Consider the following 20,155-nt stretch of genomic DNA (forward strand, 5'->3'; position numbering starts at 1 on the left):
TGAAGGCGTGCCCATTGATGGAAGGAAACCACTTCACCAGCCAATGACTCTGCGCCCCTGAATATCATAAAGTCTCACCAACCAATGACACAGCAGACCTGCCATACCTGCATCTCCTAACTAATCCTAATAGGTCCTAATTATCACCTGAAGACTGGTGTAACAGTGGGCGTCCAAGTTCTCAAGCCTAGCGCACTGGTGCCTCATCTCCTGATTCTCCTCCAGTCGAGTGGAATTGTTTCGTAGTCTAGTGTGAAATATCGCGCCCAAGTGCTACAATCGTTCATCCTCACCTCGCCTATCTCATCTATCTTCAACAACACGTCCTTTTTTTTTACATCCTCACTGTAATCACATGACACCATTCGAAATAAACCAGACAGTTGAAGGCGCGTAATTACTTTGTTTAGCCAAGTGTTAGTATCAACGCGCCAAAGTCATCTCTACACCGTCAAGTGGACGATTAAATGATTTCTAATTGATAAATTCATCAAGAGACATCATCAAGGGGTAACGGTGATTTGTGTGGTTTCGAAAAAAAACTGCGGAATAGGAATTGCACAGATTGTTCATTGACACGGAAAAGAGGAAGCATGCAATCAAATGCCTCGACGGCGTTGGATCTTGATGCTGCAAGATCAACCGGTTGCTGTGATGCTGATCACAGAAATGGGAAGGAAGAACGTGAAGATAGAGAGAGGAGACAGTTGAGTGCGCAACCCCTGTCTCTTTCCCTTGAGGATCGCGAATTGTGGACCAGGTTTCAGAGCATCACTAATGAGATGATTGTGACGAAGAATGGAAGGTCAGTTGAGTCCAGAAGATATGAAGAGATAGTGAAGTTTAAATGAGATAAATCAATTTTAAATCGGTTACAATGATTTTATGAAGAATGTCTTGGTGTTAAAGAGCGATAGCTAATTTTTATTAAATATATTTTTCTCGGTTTTGACTCTCTGCATACAGAAAGTACCTATGAAAATAGATCTATATCCATTAGATTCCAAAATATCCGTCGAAATCTTGAGCTGAGTTGACTCATCCCATTTTATGATTTAATTGCTTGAAACAGAAGGAGATATGGAGATGAATCATTTGTGATGTGTTGTGAATGTTTTAGAAGGATGTTTCCTGTGGTTAAGGTTGTTGCACGGGGGCTAGAACCAGCTGCAATGTACACTCTCCTGTTAGAGTTTGTACAAATTGATCCTCACAGGTAATTGATGAATGATTTTATTTTCCTTTTTTGTTTTTATGATAATCAACTCACAGACAAGTGGTAAAAAGGGACAAGTCGATGTATTACATCTGTACCATTGTCGGATCGTGCTTTGTTCTGAATTACCAAAACTATGCGGAAAAAATATACTTGACTCATATTTCATTAGTATAGAATGCATATTAATGCAGTTCATTTCACGTCTATAAAGATTGCATAATTCAAATAGGTTTTGGTTTGAATCTGCAACCAACAATGTCTGGACTTCATTAGAACCTGATTCAAGATTTCTGACATCTCATGACGCAAGAATTTTTCGTTTTCAATTGGCATTAGTCACACTTGATCAAAAACTTCATTATCATTGATACTGGATTTTAAATCGAAAAAGTAGTGGTTTGAATTGAAATGCGCTTCTCACTTTCATGGAGACATTATGCAAAACTTGATTTGAAGCGTTCCCAAACTTGAGCCAAGACATTGTCATGTTTAGACATTGTACGTTTTAAGAAAGAAATTCACGGATCAAGTCAATTTATCTTTCGATTAAATTCCAATTGTAGAATGCATTCGAGAATGGATCAGAATTTGTTTCTAAATCTTTGAACCTTTTTTTTCTTAGGTGCTCCACTAATGAAAACATTTAATAGAAAAACCTATCAAATTCGCTAAGCAATTCTATTGGATTTCTGTTAAACTTTCTATTAATTTTTGGCCGATTCTATTGAAATGGTCTATAAAATGGTCTATAGAAAAAGTCAATAGAATTCGATTTTTCTATACAAATTATTCTATTGAGATATTTTATATAGAATTTCCTCGGCTCAAATTTTTCAAGTTTTCTTGTTCAATTTTCTTGATGAAAAAAAAAAAAGAAAAATAGGCTAAAAAAATTTGAAAAGTTGAGCCGAGGAAATTCTATAGAAAATATCTCAGTAGAATAACTTGCACAGATGAATCGAATTCAAAGATTTCAATAGAGTCGGCTAAAAACTAACAGAAAATTCAATAGAAATCCAATAGAATTGTGTAGCGAATTCGCCAGGTTTTTCTAGTAATTTTTTTCGTGCGTGTCATCACGCAACTAAATGATTTCAGGGCAAATTATCATGAAACATTCCTGATGAGATATTTCACTATATCAGCCATAAAAAAGATCTATCGATGTTTTGTCATTTTTTAACTTGAATTAACTGACTGCAATTATCCCTGATTTCACATTCAACTCTAATAATTTCCTCCCTTTGCTACTATATTGAATCAGATAAGAGTTGTAGAAGGATTTGAAGTAGTGATGAGTGAGATACGTTCGTTTCTTTAAAATAATGCAAAATTGCTTGTTTCAAAATTAATCAGATGGAAATATGTAAATGGAGAGTGGGTACCGGGTGGTAAGGCCGAAGTAGCACCGCCTAATCCAATCTACATTCATCCGGAGAGCCCTAACTTCGGAGCGCACTGGATGAAGGAGGCAGTATCATTTGCCAAAGTTAAATTGACGAATAAATCGAATGGGAATGGCCAGATTATGTTGAACTCGCTGCACAAATATGAACCGAGAGTGCATCTCGTGCGCGTCGGTGCGGAAGAGCAACGGACTGTGAGCTTTTGAAATGTTTTCATTGAGTGATTTTATCAGTAGTTATTGTAGGCTTTGACGAACCGATAAGCTTTGCCTCAAGGATGAAACTTGGTCAAATTGCTTGTGACATTGCTTTAAGTGCAAAACTATGATATTTCACGCGGACGAGGTCAAGTACCTCTTAAGGGAAGACTACTATGAGTTTTAAAAGTCGCCGGCTATTGGAATGAGTTTTCTCATACATTGAAGATCGATTATGTACGTCTAAAACGAATAATTAGTGTAAAAAAACTAATTGTTTATTGTACATTTACCCCGCGAACTTTTAAAATGTTGAAAATAGTCCAGGGCCTCCAATTTTTGAGCTACAGCGGTTTCTTGCTTCCGAATGGAAGCTTTGTAATCGTCCGATTTTTACATTCTCTAATTTTCATTGGAAATGATGTAGAATGGTCTGAAACGTAAAAATACGAAGTTTGGCGACCATGTCTGTATGCGGTCATGTCCAGTCGGTGGTCACTTTTTCTTAAAATTGACGAATAAACGGGCAAAATCATCCCAAATAATTTGAAAGTTTGTCAGTTTGAATCCGTCCATTAATTTTTGAGAAATAGGGATTTGTTTTTTTGTTACGCTTTTTCCCAAATATCTCGAAAATATCTAACCGATTTCAATATTTTTTTTAAAATATTTGTCTTGATATCCTGTATCTTAATCAATCAAAATTGTATATACCCGTTCATATAAAATTTTGGTTTCGATTTTTCTTTTTTTGGCCTCGAAATCGTTGTTCGGTCTGTAGCAGACGCAAAAATCGAAATATCAACTTGAAATTTGGCACGAAGGTGCCTCTGATAATTACAATGGTTCGTATTGAACCTGGGCTAAATCGGATAATTAGTTACAGAGATACAGTAGACTCCCGTTGGAGTCACTCTCAAGGGGCTGTTGGGGAAGTGAATTCGGGGAATGCGACCGTATTCGTCTTCCACCACCACGCGCTTACTCCGAGTGTCATTTCTCAGAATCGACATTGATAAAATAAAAATACTGAATTTTTCTTACTTTTTATTGATGCAAAAATAAAAATATAATAATAATTATCATAACAATTATGATATTATAATGACCAATAAAAATAAAAATTAATTAGTTATTATTAATAATTAATTATTGTCATGTGGATCCATTTTTCAATTCATTTAAATTTTCACTCGATCAACTAATTAATCAAATTTTAACTTATTTTACCACAATAAAAGTGTAGACAGTGTCTATTCACAGGCTCCACGGTAACTTTGACCGTGGATATACGAGACGTTTTCCCGTGGATTCAAGGTCATTTCTACCGTGGATATATGGGAGATAGTGGACCCTCAACTTTTACTTCTCAAATTAATTCTAGACAATAAAGTAGACACATCGAATCAATCGAGAAGTGATATGGAGATAGTAGACCAGTAAACAATTTTCTCGAATACGAATATCAGTATAGATTAACGCAAATAAAAAATGAAATAAATAATTGACTAAACGCAAATAAAAGATTAAATGAATAGTTTTTTACATTTTATGTAAACGTTTTCTTAACGATATTCATATTTGTATAATGGAATCCGAGTGCAGGAGTGGGTGCCGAAATATAGTGCAAATGATTTTAAGGGTGATCTTCCAACCAGGGGAGACTCCTACCAGAGTTGGCACAACTCTGGTTTCAGAGTTGAAAAACAGAGTTGTGCCAACATTGTCCAGTCGGCTGTAGGAGTCTCCCCTGGTTGAAAAATCATCCTTAGAGACATTACCACGCCATTTCTCGACCCGCTCTTTCATTTGAGGCAAAAAAAACATCCTGAAAAATCCTATAAGAAATGTTCGAATTCTTCATAGGATTTCCTATAAGAAATCTTATAGGATTTTCTCATACGTGAAATTCCTTAGAGAAAATGCTAGTTTTCTTTGTTAATTTTTTTCAGAGGTCGTATACTACAATGTGAGAGACAGAGTAATCAGAGAATCCATACGCCTACAAATTCCGTTTTTGAGGCAAATAGAGTCTTTTCTCCTCCGTCGAAATCCATTATCATCCATTGTTATTCTTCTTTATAATCATTATACCTTTCATTAAAATTCAGGTACTCACATACAGATTTCCCGAGACTCAATTTATCGCAGTGACTGCGTACCAGAATGAAGAAGTAACAGGCCTGAAAATTAAATACAACCCTTTTGCAAAAGCATTTCTCGACGCTAAAGAGCGTCCGTCGGACCAACAAACATACCCCCAATGTAAGTTACCAATTCAACGTACGCTTACGTAAACCAGTTTCTCTGGAATTTTTCTTTTTGCACTCGTAACCAGATACAAGTGCGTGGTTTTTGCCTCAACCAGCAATGGCCTATGACTATGCCCCTTCCTCGATATCCGTCGCTTCGTCCCAGGTGTCAAATCCATCCAGTGATCTCACGAGTACATGCACAATATCCTCCGGAAATCATAAAAGTTCATGTAGAACCACACCATATCCCGTCAGACATAAATACCACCAAGAAGGTAAACCCATATTTTTACATCTTCAAATCTCATTACCTCATTTTGATTTTCAATCTTGTAGCTGAAAACAATTCTGTCTTTGAAGTTTTTTTTCTTAACTTCTAATATTGTTTTCTTTCACTTGCAATATTTTCTATTCGACTCTGCCACTTCATAAACAAATTTTTTTTCTCACTTTTTACGAAACAAAAATTCTGTTAGAAATTGAAAATTTTCTAAATTTAGAAAATCAAAGTCAAAGATTCTTTCTCAATTCCAAGATATTCTAAAAATCGTGGGATTTTTTGGGCTTACGAGCAAAATAATCTGTATCTAGAAAATTCTCCTAGTCACATTTCCTCCTAAATTTCTACATTATGAATAAAGGATTCATCGCCGCGTTTTCATATTTAACATATAATATTTTGCTCAATTTCTTTTCCAGATGAAAATGTAGATCCCTACAGTTCAGTGCCACTTCTCCACTCAGCCTACGTCACAACCGGTTGGTCAAGGAGTCCTGAGCCATTATCAATGAACCCCCTACCCCAAGAGTGGCCGTCCTCACCCCTTCCCTCCCCCACCTCTTCTCCCGCAGCTCCCTCCTACTCCCTCGGCAGATCCTCTGTCCCAACCCCAACGACTTGCACCTTTTATATTCCCTCAGCCCCTTCCTCCAACACCTCCCCTCACGAACACCCACACATCGTAGAAACCTCCACTTGGTTACATCCGCCGTCAGTCTCTGATCAAGTTCAACAGCAGCAGTCATATTTGAATCTCAACCTACATCTGCACCATCAGATACCCTCGTATTCACGAACTCCTACACTTTCCGTGCTACAATCAACCGAGACCGAAGTTAATCACAGTCCCATCCCCTCAGGCCACGAATATCCTCAGAGTTATCAACAAACTACAGATCAAGGGGAACATCAAAGTCATTTGTTGCAATTACAATCCCAGGGGTCATCCTCACCATCTGAAGACTATGATCCCTCAAAAAATCATCACTCCATTGGGTATCAAGAGCAAAACCAGAATCAAGAAAACGAAACGGGAGAAGATGAGCGAAGATATGTGAACACTGTTATTGATCATCGTCTATCGAGTCACCAGAGAAATTCTGCATCCGCAGATACTCAGGGTGGCTGGTCCCCACTCACCCCAACCACCGTCACCCAGAACACCGCTCTCTGACGTGAATCTCATCGACTACCCAATGAAATCAGTAGTGAAGTGGTGAAAACAGCGCAGGAGGTCAATTGAAAACTCACCGATCTACGGATTAATTAGTACATATCGCCTCAGGGAAGGAATCTAGAGAAATTTATCAAAAGACCATTTATGTAAACAATATTCCTGACTACAAAAACAAACCCATGATTCGGTATACCAATGTGACATGAGGTCCCGAAATCCGTCAGGTCAAAATGCTGATTATAGAGAAGAAATTGTGTGATAGTACCTATGTGGTCACGTGAATATTTACCATTTGATTCACAAACCAAAAAAAGGTTCTCGATTCCAGAAGCAATTAACTTCTGGTTCTTGACGGCATGGTATTGAGCATAACAAACTGGTTACTTAATTTAAGAAGAGAGATCCTTAAATTTCACTATCAAAATTCTACTTCTTGCGAATGGGAAAAATTCTTGAATTAAAATCATTTGAAAGGGGATAAATTCTGCAAGAATTGAAAATTATTCCAACATGAATTAAAAGAAAACACCAGATAACATACTTTGAGGAACAAAATATTCATAAACATGAGTAGATTAATTGTAGAATAAGCAAAATCATCAATCAATTCAATAATGAGAATGATATCAATTTGAGAACCTCAAGGTTCGCATTTTAAGAGCCTAAAACTTCGGAATTCCTGAACTAGGATTGTCACAAAAAATAATAAAGATCCCTAATAGAAACAGGTAATCTATAAGATAACACGATGATATCTGATAAAGCTGTAAATACAATATTTCTCATTTGAAAAACTGCACATTTTTTTCGAGAGAATTGTCAAAAAACTAATAAAATTTCCAATAGAAATTTGATGACTAATGGCATGACTGTATTGACCCTCTTGATGAACGTCTTTCACCCAAGGTACCGTCAACTAAAAAGTAAACCACTGACAAGTTTACTAATTTCGGTTAAAACGGAGTGAACGTGAATTATAGCGTCTTATAATTAACAGTCGAATTTTTCAACAACAATCAGACACATCGACTGCTATCTGTGGTAAACCGACCGTAATGGTTGGGTGAGTTAGATGTTGCTCCGGCGGACATCCGAGTGCAGCTGCGTATAGCGTGGTTAGTACTTGGATGGGTGACCGCTTAGGAACACCCTCGCCCAAAAATTTCGGAAGGTAGGCACGGTGTGATGGCCTAATGTGCCCCTCTAGTCAGTGTGACAGAAGGACACATTAGGGCTCTGCACAATCGGCCGGCTGTTCGACTGAGGTTTTCCATGGTTTCCCTTGCAGTCCTAGCCCGAATGGGGTACAGTTAAAAAGAGTAAGACGGCCCATGGTAACGCAGATATATCTACCCTACCAACAAATCTAATTCCTAAATCCTGAAACGTCCCGTAGAGGGATAACGGCCGAATAGCCAATGCAGCTGGAGCCATAAGAAAGAAGAAGAAGAAGAAGACTGCTATCCGTTTCCGAAGTAGAGGCACGCATGAAAAAATTCAATAGAAAACCTACTAGCGAATTCGCTAGAAAATTCTGTTGGAATTCTATGAGGTTTCTATAGGATTTCCATTGAAATTTTATTGAAAAATGCGACTTGTTTTTTGAGTTGATTTTATTGAGAGAGCAACGGTCGTGATTGATTGCATGACCTTCCACCGAACCCAAAACTAATCTTCCCCAATAATCTACAAATTGAGCGGCCGTATCACAACTGCTCCTATACAAAAAAATTTCAAATTTCACCGGTTTTTCGTTGTAAGGGTTAACTTGCCAACGCGGCCATCGCCTGAGGGCCTCCAGCCAGGGAATGTTGAATGTGGAGTGGATTTTTCAGTTGAAAATTCCGTGGAATATTCGGTTTGAAAATTGTGTTGAATTTTCAGTTGAATATTATGTGGAAAATTGTGATGAAAAATTGGTGTGGAATTTTGGCCCGGCCGGGGCTCGAACCTGCGAGCTTGACGTTGTGAATCTCATGCTGCTACCAAGTGCGCTACACAGCCGGGTTTGCTCCTATACATTTCCACGAAAATTCAGACAAAGAAAAAATATAAAAAAATCGCGCAGCTCGGTATTATTTCGGGCTTAAGTCATGAAAATTAATCAATTCACTATGGTTAAATTCTCTCAACCCGAAAAAGTAGTATTGTAAGCCGTAGGATCGCAAATACATAAAAGAAATGATAATGAACTCGTCGTTTAGTACAGTCGCGATGAATACGTCGTTTAGTACAGTCGCGATGAATACACAAAAAAAAGACCTAAGAACTCGAAAATTTTCCCAGACTCCAATTTTCTAAAAAATAAAATTAACAAAAAGCTGAGTGTACTAATTAAATGAGTGATGCGACTGGGTCACATTCTCTGCGTACTTACAGATATTCGATAGTTTTGTTGGTCCAGCATTAATATAAGTGATTTCCGCCCTATCAGCTAACTCATAATTTAATTTAATTTTACACAAAAATATTCATTCATTTAAGAATCTGTTAGAATATAAGTCATTACAATTCGTGCATTACACTCGAGGACTCCATTTTGCAACTTATTTATAATTCAATACAAACATTGGGAAGCAAGGGATAGTTTTAATGTGGTAAAGTTTATTCAATAACATCACAGATACAATAATTATGTACATAATTGTCTGATGAGGGAGAATAAGAAAGGTGATTCGTATATATAAACCAACGTACTCACATTCCACTTATTGCCCCTCTGCATCTTATTTTTTGTCTTTGTCAATTTTATAATCACTGAAGTACTAAGGGTCGAGTAAAAGTGCTTCGAAGGAGAGTGCTAGACACAACCCTTCAGTTACATCTTTGGAAGCAAATTATTCTTTTCAAATTTCTTGTTTGCGCGTTTCCTTCAACGCACCTCGTTTTATTTTAGCATCGTTCACGCGTTAGTGAAATATCAGTTCTGTTTCTTTTTTAAATTATGACTTGCATGTATTTGTCTTCTCCATGACACGATAATTAATGAAAGCCAACTGATAAATACAGAATTATTACAGGTTATCCTCCGATGACGATAATTTATCGAAAACGTACAGCTTCAGCTGTGCGTCGTGCTTCGGCGCTGGGGTTGTAGATTCTGGCTTACCTGACTCTGATGCACAAGATGGATCTAAGGATCTCGGTAATAGAGTGCGATTGAGCTCAGGTATTGAGGCAGTGGGATCTTTCAATGGTAATGTCACGTCACGAAGAGAGTCTGTTGGAGATGGTGGAAGCACCACTTTCTCAGGTGCATTCTGTATGAATATGACCCTGCAACAATGAAAAAACAAGTGAATAATTGCATTTTTTTTTGTAAATGAGTCAATCATGGTGTTGGTAAGTTAGCAATTTGTTTTCTAATGAATTCGCTTTTTTGGAATTATAATTTTACTATTCACGTTTTACCATTACTATATACTTTTACTATTTACTTTTTCTCTTTTTTCATGTTATTATACCGTAGAAAATGGAAATATCATGAAAATTTTTGCGCATTATTTCGTAGAATTCTGTATCCAGACCCTCGCCACCCCTCTTGCGACTCGAATTTGCATATCAGTCATGTTTTAATCAAGGTTTAATCAGCGTTCATCCAGAATTCCATGGTCGGGTCATGGGGGACCACGGCCCCCCATGACCGGGCAATGGCCAGGTCATGGCCGGGGTCATTGATGGCTATGGCCGGGTTGCGTCCATGTAATCTTTCTACTTAATTCAGAAAGCACTGAACCAAATTTTTCAAGCCCTAACTTAATTGCTGTTACAGATGATGATGATTTAATGGAGTTCATATACTATACGAGCGAACGGGCGGTTCGAGCCCGTGGCTAGGTTACCTATTGATGAATAACTCTGTCAAATACAAGTCTACCGGTACAACTGCCACACAGATCATTACGGCGGTACAGGCTTACTAACTTAAATTTGTACAACTGCACCTAGCGACCAGACGCTGCATGAATTTGTTATTCGTAACATCCCTACCGAACCATAACCCAATTTAGGCTCATAAGGGCGATAAGGATCTAAGGTGGTCATCAAGGTTATAAGGGTCGAGAGGGGCAAAATCCCTTACTTGGTTATAAGTTTGATGAAAATTCATGGGTGGGCTTGACATCAGGTACAGTTGTACGATTTAAGTTGGTAAGCTTGTACCGCAGTTGTGATGTGTGCCTGAGGCAATTGTATGTGGGTTGTACAAGACTTAACGCCGGCCGTAAGGACATTTCGGGCACAAAAAGCACTGTACTTGCACAGTCAAAAATTCTGAGTGAATTTCGACTTTTAGTTCACACCAAAAGGAGTGATAACAAGTCTACACCGTCTTTCGGTATGAATGCACGGAGTATATTTATTTCGGAGTTGAATAATGAGTGGAATGAAAATTGACACCCCCATGGTGTCAATATAAACATGGTAATCAACAAACTTGGGTGCAAAAAATAAAAATCCACTCCGTGCCCAAAATTTGACTTTGGGCTGAGGGGGAATTGAACTCGTAGTCTCGTTCCTTCTTCCGCAGAGGGACGAAATACGTCACAACACATACGTTTTGTTTAACCTCGAACATTGTGTTTAATACTTTTTTACACTATCGGGAATTTTTCTATTCAGGGATTTTCTGTAGAAATTCAATGGGTTGGGGTCAAATGCGTTGGGTTGTTTGTTTTTACTTTTTCTTTGTTCATGTCATTTAGTTCAAGATAGTGATTTGACCTAAGACAAAATTCTTCGATGCGGGACGCTAAAGGAAGTTGAACAAACCAGTTCTACTAGAGCTTCGTAGAACTGTCCCTCAAATCTACTCCATAATGAATTTAACAATTACCTGTTGAAAGCACGCCATCTCCTGCAGAGTTCAATGTACGCTTTGCATTGAATATACATGAATACAAGACCACCAGTAGAGCCTATTACGACTACAATCAATTTTGTCCAAAACGGCCAGTCGACAAATCCTTTTCGAGCCTCTTCAACAGATCTCTCAACTAAAACATAGAGTGACCAGGCAACACACAATGCAGCAACAGCATGGAATGCAACGGCGCACCACAATTTGCGGATTTCAGGTGCTGACATTTCGAGTTTTTCCCACTATAAACACAGAAATTTTGAGAAAACACAATTTGTAATAAACGACTAGACAATGTAACAAGAACAAAAATTCTGCATTATGAAAAAGCATTAAAAAGACCAACCTCGGAAAATGGTTTTGTCTTAGCATGCATTATGAATGTGAATTTACATAATTCACAAGCCCGTGTGTCCGATGCCTTTATCCACTGCTGGAGACAGGCCTGATGTACATAACGCAGGCTTCCACTGCAGTAGCACGGCGCCAGCAGGGGAGCACCAATTTCTCCCTCACAGTGGCATATCCTGTTATAGAAAAACATCAATTGTTTATGAAAAATTGTTTTCAAATTTTTAGATTTATCATTGTTTATCGAAAAATATGGCTCCCACTCCGATATGCCGATATAAGGCAACGGCCGAGACGTCATGGCCGCTCGACGAAATAAATACTCGGGAGACAATTGTCTCTGCGCTAGTAGCTTGACGACAGTCATTCTCAGCATTTATCTGACACCTTCTGTATCGGAATGAATGCCTTTGATTTTAAATTCCCGGAATTTGATTGAAATAAAAGAGTATTTAGTAAGTGTCACGTGTGTATTATTTCACTAATTTACCTAATCCAATCCTCTCGGGATTCCCACAGCTTCTTTTGCCTTCCACTCCTAAATTCTTCGAAGTATCAAAAATGAAAAAATTTTTGGTTTCTTCTTCGACAAAGCCTTGAATTTTGTTGTTCTCAGTGGCTTAAAATTAGAATTGAAAGAGAATGTTTTTAGAAGAAAAAGAAAACATCTTCAATCCCGCAAATAATCTTTCATCACCGCCAATAACTGAGTTAGATAACTCCGCTTGCGCCCATTTTTCTTGTTTTTAGCAGTACTTTTCGATAAACAGTAGATAAAAAATTGAAAATTTTTCGGAAATTTTTCATACACAGAATTGGCGGATTTGCTCAACTGTATGTTTGTTTACCATCATTCTTTACTAATGAATATTTTCGATTCATCTATAAATTCTATTCACTCACCGGCAAATGTCATGATTGCTAGATGACAAAGTACTGACGGAAGAATGACAGTGGTTGGGTATAACAGTGACAACTGTTGCATATGCAGGTTCCTGAGGAATTAAAACAATTATCAGTTACTTCATTGGTTAATAAATTATCAATTGACTTACTCATATATACCAAAATTCAACCACAATTTTTCCTGTACACTTGACATTACAAACTATTCATAAGTGATATTGACAAAACAATATTCACATTTCGGATTGATCACTGAAAACAATGAGGAGAAAGTAACATGAACTCTTCAATCAGCAACGAAATCAACGAATCAATGTTCTGTCGCAATTATGATGCAAATAATAGATAAGAAAAAAATAAGAACTTTAAAGTCCCAATGAAAAATTTATTCCTAAATAGTAAAAAAACGTGGACAGTGGAATTTTTTTTATAAATGAGTATAGCGATTGTTGCTAATAAATTAGCAATTTACTTTCGAATGGGATCCCTTTTTTAAAATTCTTATTTCACAATTCTTCTATTTTTTCATGTGATAGTACTATCATCAATTAAAATGTCATCAAAATTATGCGTATTATTTCGGTTTATCAAATAACTCTACATTCACACCCTCTCAAGACTCAATCTCAAGGTTTAATCAGAGTATAGTCAGGATTTAGTCAAGGTTTATTAATGATTTTGCCACAGTTTAATCCAGGTCCTGTCAGAAGTTAGACGGTACCATGAGTCAACATGAATAAGCATTCAACATAGTAGACTAGTCCCTGAGTTTAATACAGATAGAGATTTTTTACATAAAAAAGCTCATAACGGTATTGCATAACTTAATAAGCAATGGTGCTGTTCTCACCATTGTTCAACTTGATTAAGAAGGTATTGAAATATACTTTTCAAGCGCTGATTTAATTGCTATTACTGATGATTCTTTCAGTAATCATGAAAAAACCTATTTTCTCTTTCAAATTTCATAAACAATATGCTGTTGCTCAACAACGAATTGTACAACCCCCATCATATTCTGATAGAATCAAGATGGTATTGTTATCAATTCTTTGAGCCACGACTAATCCCATTCTGCTGACAATTTTTGGAGTGATCGTTCAAAAATTGGTTTTTGGAAAAATATCGTTTTGCTTCCGAATGGAAGCATTGCAATCTTTCAATGGAGGAGATTGGTGTAATTGATTAGTAGTTCACCGTAAAAGTGTGATTAAACAATTCTTAAAAATATTACAAAATTTTTCAAAGAGGCTTTTTTCATACAATCGTCTGGTTGTGCTGTGTCAAAGGATTTATAATTTCATCTTTCCTCCCGCCATGGTGGCGACTGACAAGCTGCCATTTGCCACGGTAATTATACATTATTCCTATCTCTTCTATTGAACTCATTCCTCAATATCGATTAAAAACGCTCTTTCAAAATGTTCAGATTTTGGTTTACTTTTTTTTCAATCCAAATTCATAATTTTCGGAGATGTCTGAGTGATAGGGCATCGAGTTGAAATTTCGAGATAAAAATTGAACAAAAAAAGCAATCTATAGGTCATTGTATGAATCACATCATCACAGTGCTCAGCACAAAGTTATAATTCGATAAATTACAACTCGGCAAAAAGTCTCAGAAAACAATTATCAACTTTTCAATTGTCCACTTTTTTATATCTTTTAAATGTTGCAAGTGGATAAACTATGACAGATTTCTACAAAATAGGATATTAAATGACAAAAGAGAGAATTTTACTTTACTTATTTTTAAATAATAGATCGGGATTTGTCACATTCTGCGAGAAAACCGAATATTTTGACAAATGATGGCAAAAGCTGTCATTATATGTTACACGGGGAGAAGCAACTCCCAGGAGAGTCAACATACTATGACTAATTATGGAAAATTCTGTGAAAATTCGTCGAATTATGACAGATTTTTCGGACAAATTCTGACATAATGCCGAACACCTGTTCAAAGTTCACGACATATATAATCAATTTCTGACCAGAAATGTCGAATTCGAATCCATATTGACAAATTCTGACACAGTATGTACATCTTCTGAGAATATTTCTAGGCCAAAATTTGACAAAGTTTAACAGGAGTCGCTATTTTCTATCAAAATTTGGCAGAATCGGCCGACCTGATTTCCACGAGGATAGTGTATCGAAAACCCTCAGAGTTTCAGTTTTCTCTCAATTATAGATACAACTATTTTTATTTGGTTTTCGTAAAAAAATGTATTTAAGTACATGTGAATGTGCGGTCGGGTTTTGGCAAGCACATATACCCTTGTGGGTTGTCATCGGGGATAAAAATTATTCATTTAAAAAATGATTGATAGAAATAATTTATTCGTGCATCCTTGAAATACATCCGTCACAACTTTTATCTTACAGATCCACGTGGAGTTATTTTTGCAATGCTTGGCTTGAGCTAATGTGGATCACGCTGAAATTTATTTTGAGAATGATATTCGTTTACGTAGTATATTGGGACCATCATTCTTTATAACTTACGATAGTGGTTTTCTCTGACACTCTTCTTGACTGAATCATCCAACTAATAACATGAATACTTTAAGCTTAATAGGAATGACGGGGTTAAATGAATTATTATCTCACCCTTGGCGACCAGTCTGGCAGAGTTTCACCTCCAGTTGGACTTGTATTATTGGAAGGACTAAGTGAGTGTGGTGGCTGCCAATCAGGCGGATTAACATTAATCTGATGAACAGGCATCACTTTGTAGTCATAAGAAAACATTTAAAAAAAAACCTTAAAATGGATCTTATAATACAAATCACTAGTCACTGACTTGTTGATAACTCATTTTCATTAGTTTCTCATGATTTTTCTCCATCGACGTTATATTCAACTAGAATAGAGGAATAGATAAAATCATGTTGGGGGCATGAACAGAAAAGAAAAATCTCTTCCTCAGCTGATGATACAACTCGCCCATGAAATCCTAAAATGATAAGGGAGATATAATAGATTTAGAGTGAGCTTCACTTTGACCAGCAAATTTCTTTTCACTGTGTTAAATGATGTTCATGGAAGATAATATGAACAAAATATCAAGGGAAAAAAATGAAAGATGGGTTAGAAGATCTCATATTCACCCAGAGTGATTCCTGACACCATCCACGTCTCGTTTTCAGTTTCTGTTGGATATATTTTTTTCTCATAGCCTCGTATGCACATGAATGAGATTGAACTCAGCACTAGACCAACAGGATGAAAACGAATGCGATGCAAATTTTAAATTCTCTTGATCTTTTTTTTACTTGTTATTCAATCTTTTTCCTCAATTACATTCTGACACTTGGATCGAGTCAATGACACGAACTATTTTCTTTGCATTGTTACAGCTGGAAGTTGTTAATCGATCAGTGGACTCAATTTACAACCCAATTCCACAATTTGCACGTCTCTTCCGATCCATTCATAACGTCATTTATTCGTTTAACAGGGAACTTGAGGAGACTGATGTCTTCATGAAAATAATAAAAGAGCAATTTTCACCATCGACTGAAGCGTTCCTACTCGCAAGCAGAAGGCCTTTATGAGTTTATTTTTTTTCCTTATTAATTTTTTTCCATCTTTCTGCCTTGGTGTTGTTTCATTCCGCTGATGTACAATCGTATAAGTTCGTGCAACACTTGAAGTTGGTTCCGGACGCCGTATGGACCCGAAATAAAAGAGCGGTTCGTATCTCGATGATTTTAGCTCGTGCTTCAGTGATTGGGTATAGTGGTGTTAGTGTTGACATTTGAGTCGCCGCGCCGGCATTGAAAATCCGTCAAATTTTCCCCCCACTATACCCAACCACTGGAGCATGAACTAAAACCACCTAGGTGCGAACCGCTCAATCATTTCGGCTCCTATACTCCGTGCAACTCCAACTCCAACTAAAGCCAACTTCAAGTACTGCGGGAACTTTGGACCACTGTACACAAACGCAAACATTCAAAGCAATGACCTACACATAGAGAGATGCCCTATAGGCCTTTAGTTTATCTTCTTTGGAGACACCTCTAGTTCAATCCGAAAATCGACGCAAACAACACGATTTATCTTGCGAAAATCTCAATGTAAAACAAAAAACTTATATTTTTTCAATTTTAATATTTTTGGATACAACGTTAACATTCCAGAACTTTCCAAGGGAACGTGAAAAGAAGGTTGCGTCTATTGTTCTTGGTCTTTTGGAGCAACTGACGAAACTAATCGGACTAATACACGACACGTTTGGTTAACCGTTATTCGTAAGTCTGATCAAAAATATTGTGCGAGTTGGCCCACTCCATTGGGTAATTTCAGACAGTAGTATTAATAATGCATAATATGAACTGGTATTTATTTAGGCTTGAAAAATTTGGATATAAGATTTATAAGTCTACAATTATGTCGACTGTACCCAAGAGGCGACGTCGCAATCGTACTGAGTCAATGTCGCCACAGCCAGTTCATTACATTGATCTGACAGCTGATTCTCCAATGCAACCAACCAGACAAACTCGAGGGCGAGGTAATCAGGTAGCTGAGCAAAATTGTGATGAAGCGACTGACAGGAATTCACATGTTTCACGGGTCGGAGTCAGTATTCGACTGTTGGACACTATTGTTATTGACTCCGCAGATCCATCGCCAGCTAGGTAATTAAAAATTCATGTTTCATTTCTCAACATCCCGGAGGAGTTAATCACAGATGACCAATTGAAAAAATAAGTTCGACGTCATCAATAAATAAAGCAAAAATCATTAATTTACATTGATTACATTATACTGTAAAACTGAACAGGGCAATAACGAAATGTGTATTTATAGGGCCCAGTATCAGATCGCTTGGTTAGATGTAATTCCGGTTGAAGCTTCCTTTTACCCTTGTGGAATTGTGGTCCCAGGACTAGATTTTCGAGTCGGCGATAGGCTGAACGTATGTATACGTTCGGTTCAAAGACTTTTGTGTATAAGGGCCATTCCGTCAAATATCGTACGCAAATCCGGCCTCAAAATTTTCGACAAATTTTTTCTTTCGCCAGGATACTTATGCATACGAAAGAAAATTTCTTGACTGACTCCACGAGATTGAACAATTTCGGTTAGAAATTCTTCGATTTAATTTGACGTCAAAGGTACAAAAAAAAATTAAAAACATTGTTTTAGATGAAAAATTTTCTGAATATTTGAGAAATGGTGGTGAGTTTCTCCATCACCTTAACTTTATGGTGAAAATCGAAAAATGAAAATTCAAACATGAATTTAGACTTGCTCGCCGTTTTTTTTTCAATCTGATAATTTTGTCGAAAAATTCAAAAAATTTCCGACTAAAATTCTATTTTTGAGTTCAGTCGTATCCCAGAGAGCCGAAAGAAAAACGAAATGAAGAAATGAATAAGTCGAAAATTGATTTCTCATGGTTTCTGCATATTAGGATGTTAATAACAAATAAAGAAGGAGCCTGTGTTGATGGAAATCACTATGTACCGAATAAACACTGTAAATACACAATCGGATCATGAGAAATCAATTTTCGAATTGGTTATTTTTGTTTCTTATTTTCTTTCCAACTCTGCCGCATATGAGAGAATATTTCTGAGATATGATTTCCATCTGAAATTTTCTGGCTTTTCCGAAAAAAATGATTCGATTCGAGAAGAAGTTTGATTTTTCGATCTTCAACATGAAATTGAAGTGATTGAAACAAGCGGATAATCGCATTTTCTGTATATGGGTATAGTTTATGTTGCTAACAAATTAGCAATATGCTTCCGAATGGAAGCTTTGTAATCGGTCGATTTTTCGATTCTCTAATTTTGCTTGGAAATGACTTAGAATGTCATGAAACGTCGAGATATGATGTTTTTAGAGAATATCTGCCTCTACGTCTGTACGTGCGTACAAAATTCTGGGAATTCTTTTCTAAATTTTCACAAAAAAAGGACTAAAGTGATAGATAAAACTCTGAAATTTCGGCTTATAATTGGTAATATTTGGGAGCACATCTGAATTGTTGAGATACAGCGATTCTGAAAAAAAAATTCCTCAATATCTCAAAAACTACTGTATCAAGTGAACTTTTTTGGCGTCAAAATATTTCTTATGATAATATCTATCGAATCACGCCATAATATGCCTAGCAAACTAGGGCGAGTCGTCCTGTAATTGACATTTTTCATTTTTGTGATAAAATCGATGGTTGCGCGATAACGATCGAAAAAAATTGAGATAGTAAGTTGAAATTTGGTAGAATTCTAGCTCTTAGTATATTACAGGTTGGGATTTCAGATGGGCAAAATCGAATCAGTAGTTTTAGAGATATTCAATTTTTTGTAAAAAACTATATTGTCCAATATATCAAAATATTCTTGATATCTCTTATCTATTTCTTCTAAAATATATATACCCGTCTATACAAATTTAAATTAGTATTACAAATTTAATCGCCACAGGCGATGGTTGTAATCATACTGGTAAAAAAACGTCATTTACCATGAGTTATGTAAGGAATTTTATAGCACGTCTGTAAACTGGCAATTTATACGCGGAGCATATGTGAAGTGTCAGTTTACAGGCTGGCGTGCATTAATATACGTTTTCATAATAATTGAAAATTGTCGGCTTCAGAGAGGGATTCAGGGTATGTCAACAATGGAACTCCACCCCCCCTCCTCCCAGGAGAAATCTTGACGGGACACCTTAATCGTCAATTTGTAGAATCATTAGTTTATTTATTATCTATATGGAGGAAGCACATATTAAATTCTGTTGAAGCAGAAACCTCGATTTGAGTGGTGTGGAACATGAATCTAAATGGAATAAAGAGGGGCTGTACTACTGAGATTCCTCTTTTCGCAAGAATTAATCTAAATTAACAAAGAATTCTGAAATTGCTGTCCAGAGAATGAAAAACATGTTGCAAAATCTCTTTAATATCTGTGTAAGACAACACTCCCTTTTTCCCAAATTTGAAGTTATCGAATTTTTAGTTCATTTTATGGACAAAGATTAATGTAAGATAAGTAGCATGTAGACAACATTCTCAAGATGAGCTTGGTACTATTTCTCGCATGTCAATATTGTCAAAATCATTTTTTAATCTCAGAGGAACGTCAGCATCACGGCGTATTGGCAGACCAAAGAGAAGATCCCCAGCTACAACATCTACAGCAGCTGGTCCAGAAGAAGGTTCAGTCATCGACTTAGATAGCACAATTCCTGATGATGACCACAATAAACTAATACCCCAGATTAATGATTCAGTGGATGGTTCTCCAACAGTTCTTACCTGTCCAGTCTGTTTTGAAGATCTAAGAGCATCTCGTAAGCCTATGTCAACAAAATGTGGTCATATATTTTGTGAGGACTGCCTGCTTGCCACTCTCGTCACTCAGAAGAAGTGTCCCAAGTGCAAAGGTTCGATCACTCGAAAAACCTGCCACCGCATTTATTTTTAATTTTGGTAAATTCCTCATTTTACATATATTCCTACCCCCCCCCCCCCCCCCCCCC

General features: G+C 36.8%; 3 protein-coding genes across 9 annotated transcripts in view; 2 read left to right on the forward strand and 1 right to left on the reverse strand.

The window, feature by feature from the left end:
- The first annotated feature begins 313 nt into the window (after positions 1-313).
- Positions 314-7,323, forward strand: LOC107044135 (T-box transcription factor T). The gene is made up of 6 exons (XM_015265906.2): positions 314-805; positions 1,121-1,216; positions 2,576-2,819; positions 4,934-5,087; positions 5,161-5,352; positions 5,777-7,323. Exons 1-6 carry the CDS (start codon positions 594-596, stop codon positions 6,529-6,531), a joined length of 1,653 nt encoding a protein of 550 aa, XP_015121392.1. The 5' UTR covers positions 314-593; the 3' UTR covers positions 6,532-7,323.
- A 1,795-nt stretch (positions 7,324-9,118) lies between these two features.
- LOC107044136 (E3 ubiquitin-protein ligase MARCH8) lies at positions 9,119-17,072 on the reverse strand. Of its 5 annotated transcripts, none has more exons than XM_015265908.2 (8): positions 16,627-17,072; positions 15,763-16,270; positions 15,456-15,608; positions 15,263-15,364; positions 12,647-12,738; positions 11,739-11,919; positions 11,369-11,634; positions 9,119-9,810 (listed from the first exon to the last, which is right to left on the reverse strand). In XM_015265908.2, the coding sequence occupies exons 3-8, from the start codon at positions 15,498-15,500 to the stop codon at positions 9,549-9,551; spliced, it is 948 nt and encodes a 315-aa protein (XP_015121394.1). In that variant the 5' UTR covers positions 15,501-15,608; positions 15,763-16,270; positions 16,627-17,072; the 3' UTR covers positions 9,119-9,548. The 5 variants fall into 5 exon arrangements, with proteins under 5 accessions (XP_015121394.1, XP_015121398.1, XP_015121393.1 ...); XM_015265912.2 differs by lacking the exon at positions 16,627-17,072 and having other exon boundaries at positions 9,119-9,530; positions 9,644-9,810; positions 15,763-16,538; XM_015265907.2 differs by lacking the exon at positions 16,627-17,072 and having other exon boundaries at positions 15,763-16,534.
- Positions 15,133-20,155, forward strand: part of LOC107044137 (E3 ubiquitin-protein ligase RNF4) — a 6,201-nt gene continuing 1,178 nt past the window's right edge. The window contains exons 1-4 of one of the 3 annotated variants that reach the window (XM_029126544.1): positions 15,133-15,324; positions 16,798-16,908; positions 17,008-17,298; positions 19,749-20,144. In XM_029126544.1, the coding sequence (XP_028982377.1) occupies positions 17,048-17,298; positions 19,749-20,100 (603 nt within the window). In that variant the 5' untranslated portion in view covers positions 15,133-15,324; positions 16,798-16,908; positions 17,008-17,047 and the 3' untranslated portion in view covers positions 20,101-20,144. Of the gene's footprint in view, positions 15,325-16,511; positions 16,909-17,007; positions 17,299-19,748; positions 20,145-20,155 lie in introns of those variants that run through there. The other 2 variants (XM_029126543.1, XM_015265913.2) reach the window with 2 other exon arrangements.

This window comes from Diachasma alloeum, unplaced genomic scaffold (assembly GCF_001412515.2).
Source record: "Diachasma alloeum isolate Michigan unplaced genomic scaffold, Dall2.0 Dall_scaffold_00681, whole genome shotgun sequence".
NCBI classification, from domain to species: domain Eukaryota; kingdom Metazoa; phylum Arthropoda; class Insecta; order Hymenoptera; family Braconidae; genus Diachasma; species Diachasma alloeum.